The sequence below is a fragment of the Danio aesculapii genome, chromosome 2, assembly GCF_903798145.1.
Source record: "Danio aesculapii chromosome 2, fDanAes4.1, whole genome shotgun sequence".
NCBI lineage: Eukaryota > Metazoa > Chordata > Actinopteri > Cypriniformes > Danionidae > Danio > Danio aesculapii.
In genome coordinates this window covers 2,996,509-3,006,008 of record NC_079436.1, presented here as the reverse complement: position 1 = coordinate 3,006,008, position 9,500 = coordinate 2,996,509, and the positions used below count along the sequence as shown (strand labels likewise).

The window sequence follows — 9,500 nt, the reverse complement described above, 5'->3', positions numbered from 1 at the left end:
TACTGTAAGACATCAAGTGACAAGTGTTACTTTTCTCAGCGCTTGTATCAGAATAGACCAATCAGCAGCCATGTATGTTTTTAACGGCTGCGCCCTCTGGAGATCGTTCCTCAGCAAATAAACTTGCGGTGGATTTCCGCTAACTACCGTGAAGAGTGTGGAGCACAAAAGAAGGTAACAATATTGAAAACACACAAATTTAATTCCTTTAATCAACACTGTTGGCTTTAAATAGTGAATTCAAGCATTAAACCTATTGTGGTATCACCGTCAAACCACTCATGTCCACAATTTAGGCCCCAGCATCAAATGAAAGGACGTCAAATAATCGACCTCACTAGATATTGACGATTATAATTATTATAAGGTGACCTATTATTCACAACACATTCAAGTTGTTGTTGTTTAAAGTATTTTCATTTTAATTTTGTCCCAACTGTTCAATTCCCTCTCAAATCTTGATTTTTGCATGTTAGTAAGGGCTAAGAGAAGTAAAAATTATATATATATATATATATATGTATACACAAAACTATATTGTGTTTGAACCTTTCTAGTAAAGTATAGTAAAGTACCCGACTAACTTTTGTGGTGATTGTATAGCTGCTGTGGTAATAAAAGGACTATAGCAAAATTACCCAATACTGTAGTTTCTACTACATGCTGTACTGTATATTATACTACAATACACCACAGTTTACTCAAAATACCCCACAGATTACAGTAAAAAGTACTGTAAAAAGAATAAGCATTGAACACGTCACCATTTTTCTCAGAAAACATTTTTCTAACATTTTGACTTGAAATTTTTCCTCGGATGTTGGTAACAACCAAAGAAATCAATATATGCAAAGAAAACAAATCTAATTAGTTCTGTGAAATAATGTAATGACACAGGGAAAAAGTTAAAAAAGACAGCAGCTGAAATCTCAGTAGTTTTTCAGCAACCCTCTGCCCTGTAAATGAATATCAGCTGCTTCAGTCCAACATCTACATTAGCAGGAGGATGAAGATGAAACCAGGGTGAACATTTCAGCAAAACAATGATGCAAAACACAGCCAAGGAGACTCTCAAATGCTTTCAGAGAAAGAAAATCAAGCTGTGGAATGGCCCGGCCAATCACCTGACTCAAATCCAATAGAGAATACAGAGAATATACAAAGCAGTATAGAGTCCCCTTCAATATACTGGGGCGTTAGGACCCACGCAGACAGCAGATTGTGCACCCCCTGCTGGCCTCACTAACACCACTTCATTTTTGTGTTCACATATGTCAGAATATGAAGCATAATTAAAGCAGGCAGACAGAACACGCAGGTCTTCGGTGATAGATAAAGATATGTTTATTGACACATATCCATCAGTGCGGCCTCCAATGCAACCGAACATGCAGTACATCCACGACAACAGATCATAGTTCCAGTGCTTATTTAACTGAACACGCATGTACAAAACAAAAACCATGATGGATTACTGAGGAGGTATTCGTCATCATATCGTCAGAGTATGTACACTGAAAGACACTACTTCAAGGGGAAGATGGCGGATTTAATTTTGTAATATATATATATTTTTACGAAAATAGCAGGACATGTCGCCCTTTATCATGTACATGTGAACTTTGGTCGACAACATTTAAGACATGCAATAGATGCTCCGCTCTTTTTAGGTTCTGATAAAAAAAAAAAAAGGGATCACACCGTATTAGATATGTTCGTTTTCTTTCGAAGAATGATCATAGCAAAGATCCACCGGAGAGAAACTCGGATATGGCAGTAAAATTGTTATCCAAAAAGGCACTAGGTGAGCAAACGCTACGGCTGTTTAGTCTTCTACAAATAAATTACAATTCAAAACAGTGCAGTTACATTTGTTAACTTAATGTTTTCCTTTTTGAAACATTTATCTATGAGTCAAATGTAAGGCAACACATTACAAAAAAGATATGAATATTACAGAAAACAATGTACCCGATGAACACACTGACACAAAAACGCTTTCGTGGTTTTCATGACATTTTATATGCCTCCTGATGCCATCGTGATGGCTTGGAGACTCCCATAAGCGACAATGATAATGACAAATATGATAATATGATGCATAGACTGTAATTATTCTCCATGCTCCACTAAAAAAAAAATCTCCCCTCAGAAACTCTCAGTACCCAATAGTTTGTCCCAAACCTAAATCATTTTCCACAGAGACTTTGAGGGACAGAATAAGGCAACCAGAGTCCGTAAGAAGGCGGCGTCGGAGTGGATTAAAGTGGAAATAGTTTGAAAACCAAAGCAAAAAGACCCTTTTCATGGTCCCAAATTTCCCCTTTACTGTGTCGTCCGAACAGAACAGCTGATAGTTTCCTTCCAAAGTAGTGAAAAGATGTCAAAGCTTTTCCTCGGGACAGAAGGAGACGTGATGTGGGAAAATAGAGAAAGATGGCGCCAAAAAAACCTCCATGATGTCTTTGTGAAACGCAAATCCGGATTTCCAGCACCAATTACTGTCTTTTCTTTAACTGGTTTGTGTGAAATGCAACTTTAAAAGGTTAATTCAAAGTTTTGTTACATGTTTTTTTCTTTTTTTCGTGTGAGGTTTTTGTAGAGGAAAGTACAAAATCCCAATTTTATCCAGAAGTTCAGATGGTTAGCTGGAAGAAAGAAGAGAAAGAAAACAACTCTAGAAAGTGTACATGTAGAATCACTCTGAATGAAGATCCCTGTTAAAGGCAGTTTTATATGATTGACACACACAGGTTTCAAGTTAGGAACACAGAGGAACACAACACGCACATTTAACAGTAAAGGACAGATGTAAATATTAAAAGTCATATTTAACATAAAGGAAATGAAGCCTGCCAAATTAAATAGATATATTTTTTAGATGTTTTATAGTTTCCGAGATTATTGCATGTTATACTTTTGAGTTTTCAAATCTGAAAGGAAAATGTTATTAATTTGTCCTGCAATACGCAATAGTTTTAAATTTTTTACAGTATAATAGTAGTAATATGCCATATATGGATTTAAATCCACATAAAACAAAGGCTGTACAACAAATAATAGCATTATTTAACAATACTTAGCAAATAATAATCAATTATAAAATTCTTCTTGCTTCTCACACAAGAAGTTCGTTTAAATCATGACAAATTTGTGGATAATTTGGGAATTGTTCTGAAAAATAGTTTAAGAAATTGATTCTGCGTCCATTCATGGGAGATGCATCGCTGTTTTCTCTTAGCCTAGAGCACCGTCTGCGGTTTAAAACTAGCCTAGAGCACCGTCTTGTTAAATACTATCCTAGAGCGACTTCTGCTGTTAAAACTCAAGCCTAGAGCACCGTCTGCAGTTAAAACTCAAGCCTAGAGCACCGTCTGCTGTTAAAAACTAGCCTAGAGCGCCTTCTGCTGTTAAAAACTAGCCTAGAGCACCGTCTGCTGTTAAAAACTAGCCTAGAGTGCCGTCTGTTAAAAACTAGCCTAGAGCACCGTCTGCTGTTAAAAACTAGCCTAGAGCACCTTTCGCTGTTAAAAACTAGCCTAGAGTGCCGTCTGCTGTTAAAACTCAAGCCTAGAGTGCTGTCTGCTGTTCAAAACTAGCCTAGAGCACCGTCTGCTGTTAAAAACTAGCCTAGAACGCCGTCGGCTGTTCAAAACTAGCCTAGAACGCCGTCGGCTGTTCAAAACTAGCCTAGAGCGCCGTCTGCTGTTCAAAACTAGCCTAGAGCGCCGTCTGCTGTTCAAAACTAGCCTAGAGCGCCGTCTGCTGTTCAAAACTAGCCTAAAGCGCCGTCTGCTGTTCAAAACTAGCCTAGAGCGCCATCTGCTGTTCAAAACTAGCCTAGAGCGCCTTCTGCTGTTAAAAACTAGCCTAGAGCGCTGTCTGCTGTTCAAAACTAGCCTAGAGCGCCGTCTGCTGTTAAAAACTAGCCTAGAGCACCGTCTGCTGTTAAAAACTAGCCTAGAGCGCTGTCTGCTGTTCAAAACTAGCCTAGAGCGCCGTCTGCTGTTAAAAACTAGCCTAGAGCACCGTCTGCTGTTAAAAACTAGCCTAGAGCGGCGTCTGCTGTTAAAAACTAGCCTAGAGCACCGTCTGCTGTTAAAAACTAGCCTAGAGCGCCATCTGCTGTTAAAAACTAGCCTAGAGCACCGTCTGCTGTTCAAAACTAGCCTAGAGCACCGTCTGCTGTTAAAAACTAGCCTAGAGCGCCGTCTTGTTAAATACTATTCTAGAGCGCCTTCTGCTGTTCAAAACTAGCCTAGAGCTCCTTTTGCTGTTAACAACTAGCATAGAGCGCCGTTTACTGTTAAAAACTAGCCTAGAGCACCTTCTCCTGTTAAAAACTCAATTCAAGAGTAATCAGAGATGCATTTTGAAAGTCTAATAATTAATGCAGAATTGATTTCAAGCTGTTTTTGTCTCAGCTTTAGATAACTCACATGTAAATATAATTTTTTTATTACAATAAAGTAAACATGAAGGCCGTCACTAACTTTGCCTCATCATTAGGTCAGATGCGTGATGTATCCTAAATATATGAATGATACTGTAATAATGTACACAAATTAGCCGCCAAAATAGTTATAATATTATGTTCTTACATTCTGATACAGAAGTAGATATATTCACACTCAACATGGTGTATTTGATACCGAATCAAACACAGTTAAGCTGTCAACAATGTCGCTTCATTTTCTTCATGCCAAAATACTTCTGTCAGATTTCATGGACGTCACCTCTTCTTACCATCACAGAAAGATGAAGACAGAGAAACCATTATAAGCTTATATTAAATTGACACTAGTCAGATATTTGCTTCAATAAGTCTACATTTTTGAGAGGTTCACTCAACGCCAATTCCCAAGTTAAGAGCTTCTTTTCTAATAGATGAAGATAACTTAAAAAGAGCGGGAAAGCCCACAGAGCCTCAGTCCATCGAAAGGAAAGTCCCTCTGAATGGGGTATATGCACAGGGATATTTAATTTTCAGTCAGCCAGCGAAAGCACTTCCTGTGAAGTTGTGCCATTATAAACTCACCACATTTAAGATCTAGTTTCTTTCAAATCAATGATCTTCACTGTGTTATTGATATTCAGGGTGGGCCATTTATATGGATACCCTTTAATAAAATGAGAATGGTTGGTGATATTAACGTCCTGTTTGCGGCACATTAGTATACGTGAGGGGGCAAACTTTTCAAGATTGGTGGTGACCATGGTGGCCATTTTGAAGTCGCCATCTTGGATCCAACTTTTGTTTTTTCAATAGGAAGAGGGTCATGTGACACATCAAACTTATTGGGAATTTCACAAGAAAACCAATGGTGTGCTTGGTTTTAACGTAACTTTATTCTTTCATGAGCCCCCTCACATATACTAATGGGCCACAAACAGGATGTTAATATCCCCAACCATTCCAGTTTTATTAAGGTGTATTCATATAAATGGCCCACCCAGTATATATATATATATATATATATATATATATATATATATATATATAGATAGATAGATAGATACTGTATATAGACATTGAGAATATAAAGTGCATCTTACACCAGACAAGCACTGCATTTAATTCCATTGTTCTGCACCATGTCTTTAAAATATGTAAATTTATTTTACCACAGTATTTTCAATGGAGTTTTAAAATGCTTAGATCATTTTAACTGCTTATATTTGAATTAAATGCCATTATTATTGCTGTAAAAGTAGCCTAATGAAATTGAAAATAGTCACATTAAACTTATCGCTGGCTGAAAACTATTGCTGTGCATATAGCCCGTTGCCCAATAATTGGGTAAGTTTGTAAAGGAGAGAATTTGCCGTTCTACTAAACAAAAAGTCATAAGAAAAGAAGAGTGCTCCAAAATAAAAGTCCCCAGAGTTAAGCCTCAAACTAACAGATGGAGTGCTGGACTACAGCATTGCACAGTAAAGGTGTGGAGAAGCTGAATGATGTGGTCAGCATGTGCTGGAGGTTGTGTCTGCAGCCTGGAGAATGGACTGTGCCCTGCTATGAGATTAGATAATATAAAGATACAGATGTAAGATTATCTATAAAGATTGGATATAAGTGTTATAACAGCCCGTCACCACACTGCACTGCCTTTTAGCCTTGAGTAGCACAATTACAATCAGAAATATTCTAGTCATATTTCACCCCAAATATCAAGATATATCCAATATATACAGCTGAAGTCAGAATAATTACATTAGAATTTTTTGATTTTTCCCCAAGAGAGGAGACTATTTCAACATTTTTAAACATGATGCTTTATCCTGTTTGTACAGTCACTCATAAGATAACTGACCTTGTTTGCATTCTTTATATTAAACGATTTAAATTAGTTATTACATAACTTACACTACCTGACAGATGTCTTGTGGCCTATCCAAGTTATAGGAACAAATAATAACTTGACTTCTAGTTGATCATTTGGTATCAGAAGTGGCTTATATGAAAGGCAAAGGCCTCTAGATTACACTTATTTGACCAGAATAAAATATGATCATGCCTTGATTATTAATGATTTCATTAGGACAGTAAGGTCTGACTTTGCTTAGACAAAAGTCTGGTCACTGAACCTTCAATAATGTCCAGTATAGAATATGTGCTCATGCTGCAGTGGAAACAGAATGAATATTGTGTCTGACTCCATCATGAGCTTGGAGGACTGCATCCATACATCTCTGCAATGACTCAAATCACTGATTAATAAAGTCATCTGGAATGGCAAAGTAAGCCTTCTTGCAGGACTCCCAGAGTTCATCAAGAGTCTTTGTGTTCATCTTCAATGCCTCTTCCTCCATCTTACCCCAGACATGCTCAATAATGTTTATGTCTGGTGACTGGGCTGGCCAATCCTGGAGCACCTTGACCTTGTTTGCTTTCAGGAACTTTGATGTGGAGGCTGAAGTATAAGGAGCGCTATCCTGCTGAAGAATTAGCCCACTCCTGTGGTTTGTAATGTAATGGGCAGCACAGACATCTTGATACCTCAGTCTGTTGATGTTGATCATCCACTCTGCAGATCTCTCACACACCCCCATACTGAATGTAACCCCAAACCATGATTTTTCCAACACCAAACTTGACTGATTTCTGTGAGAATCTTGGGTCCATGCGGGTTCCAATAGATCTTGTGATGATTGGGATGCAGTTCAACAGAAGATTCATCAGAAAAATCCACCTTCTGCCTCTTTTCAAAATGTTCCAAGTTATTATTTGTTGCTCTTACAGCTGAGATCAACGACAAGACTTTTGTCAGGTAGTGTACATGCCAGGGTTCTTACTTCTATCCAAATGTCAAACTCCATGACTTCCATTAACTAAACAGCTGAAATTTTATGGTCTATAATGTGCAGAAAAACAAGGTGGTGTTGTTCTTTATACAATATTAACATGGTTTGAACTTTTCATTCACTTAATAGCCATTACTACAGCAACAATTGATTATTTGTCTTAGATTTTAAACAGAAATGAAGGGAAACAAAAGCACCCAGTATTTGAAATTGTAATTTTTTTAGCCAATAACCAGTTGATGAGCAGGAACGGAATAAAATGCGGCTGAAAATAGCCAAATCATAACAATAGGCGAAACGTGTGACAAACAATGACATTATACAGATTAGAAAATGTACATTTTGATCAATGCTAAATAAATATTTAATACGACAAACAAAAGTCCCTACCCTGATATTTCATGACTCCATGAAAAATAATAATTTAAATTCCTTGACATTCAATGACTAAAACAGACATTTTAAAATTGTATAATATTCCCAAAAATCCATACTGTGACATAATTATTTCTTTGATATTCTGGGATGAAATATGACTTTACATTTAAAGGGATAGTTCACTCAAAAATAAAAAGGTCCTGATAATTTACTTACTCACAGGCCTTCAGTAGAGCATTAAAGAAGATTTTAAGCTCCATCTGTGGTCATTGGTGATTATATAATGGCAGTGGATGGTGACAGGTTTTTCAGAATAAAAATAAACACACACAAACGGGTCCAAATCAATAGTCATGACTCCTGAAGACACACTGAGCTCTTGTGAAGCGAAAAGAAACTGATCATTATTTATAATATTATTAGCTTTAATCCACAGCCTGTGTGAATGTAGTCCGATCACTTTTGAGGACAAATGAGTGAGTGTGTGCATTTGGTGCCAGGCTGTGTATTAAAGCTAATAATATTGTGAATAATGTTCAATTTCTTACACAAACCAATGGTTTCGCTTCACATGACCTCAGTGTGTCATCTGGAGCCATGGCTATTGATTTGGGCACGTTTATATGTGATTATTTTGAATCTAAAAAAACCTGTCACCATTCACTGCCATTATATAATCACCAAACACTACAAATTCAGCTCAAAATGTTCTTTAAAGGTCCTGTGAAGTGCTTTGAAATGTGTATTTTTATTCAATGTTTGATGCAATCTCAATCGAAACACGAAGAGAGCGGAATATATTGTAGCTCCTCCCTTTTTTTAAAAACAGCCAATAGTATTTTGTGTTATCACCGCTTTTCCAGTGAGAGTGGTTGAGCTTAAGCGCATCAAATGTAAAGGGGGCGGGGTATGTCAGACACTAGAGAGCATTTGATTGGTCAGAAGATTAGATGAGAAACTAAAGTATGAGGTGACGTGAATAAAACCGCTGATCCATTCAGGCAGGAGTGAGTAAATGAACAAGAAAACTTCATCTTTGTGTGAACTATCCCTTTAAATCCAGAGTAACAGCTTGCTGCTTAAACAAGCACATTGGGATTGAATAATACTGAGAGTGTGTGAAGCTGAATTACCTGGGCTTTCCTGGGACATTTTTGGGGGTTTTGCGGAAGGACTGGTTGGCTCCGGAGCGAACGGACATTGAACGAGGAGACTGCCGTGCGAAGGTGGATGGTGGAGTCTTGGGAATCTTCTTGCCTAGATGACCGATCCATTTCTTCTGCTCGTCTTGAGACAAAGCCAGAAGCAGCATATCTCTAGCCGACGTCACGTCATAGTTCACTGGGGAATTAGAAAATTAGACACCAAACATGTTGAAATATGAAAAAATCCATTAAACAGAAATTGGGGGCAAAATATACAGGGGGGCTAATAATTCTGACTTCAAATCCAAGGTTATCACAACATCAGAATCTTATGCCCCCTAGTAATAAATGTAAAATATCGTAAACACAAGAAAACATTTTGCTGCTAGCTACTAACCTTTGCAAGGGGAGATCACGTCCTCCTTCTTGTCCAGGTGGTCTTTATGGCACTTGACGTGGCATCGGCGGCACTCGAGGGCTGGCGGAGGCTTAAATACGTGCCACAGGGGTTTGGAGCAGGCCTCGCAGTTGGAGGGGAAATGGTAGAGCGTTGGGATGAACTCGTGGCCTTTGTGGGGCAAACAGTTGGTTTTATCGCCCTGAGGAACACTCTCCACATCCGTCTCCTTCCGGCACTCGCCTTCATTAGCATACAGGATCTAAACCACAAAC

General features: G+C 38.0%; 1 protein-coding gene across 2 annotated transcripts in view; it reads right to left on the bottom strand.

Annotated features, from left to right (window-relative positions):
• Window positions 1-1,321: 1,321 nt before the first annotated feature.
• rock1 (Rho-associated, coiled-coil containing protein kinase 1) overlaps window positions 1,322-9,500 on the bottom strand; it is a 95,912-nt gene continuing 87,733 nt past the window's right edge. The window contains exons 31-33 of one of the 2 annotated variants that reach the window (XM_056470842.1): window positions 9,226-9,487; window positions 8,817-9,024; window positions 1,322-2,648 (exon numbers count right to left, since the gene is read on the bottom strand). In XM_056470842.1, coding sequence (XP_056326817.1) covers window positions 2,645-2,648; window positions 8,817-9,024; window positions 9,226-9,487 — 474 coding nt within the window. In that variant the 3' untranslated portion in view covers window positions 1,322-2,644. Of the gene's footprint in view, window positions 2,649-5,516; window positions 6,017-8,816; window positions 9,025-9,225; window positions 9,488-9,500 lie in introns of those variants that run through there. The other variant, XM_056470835.1, reaches the window with a different exon arrangement.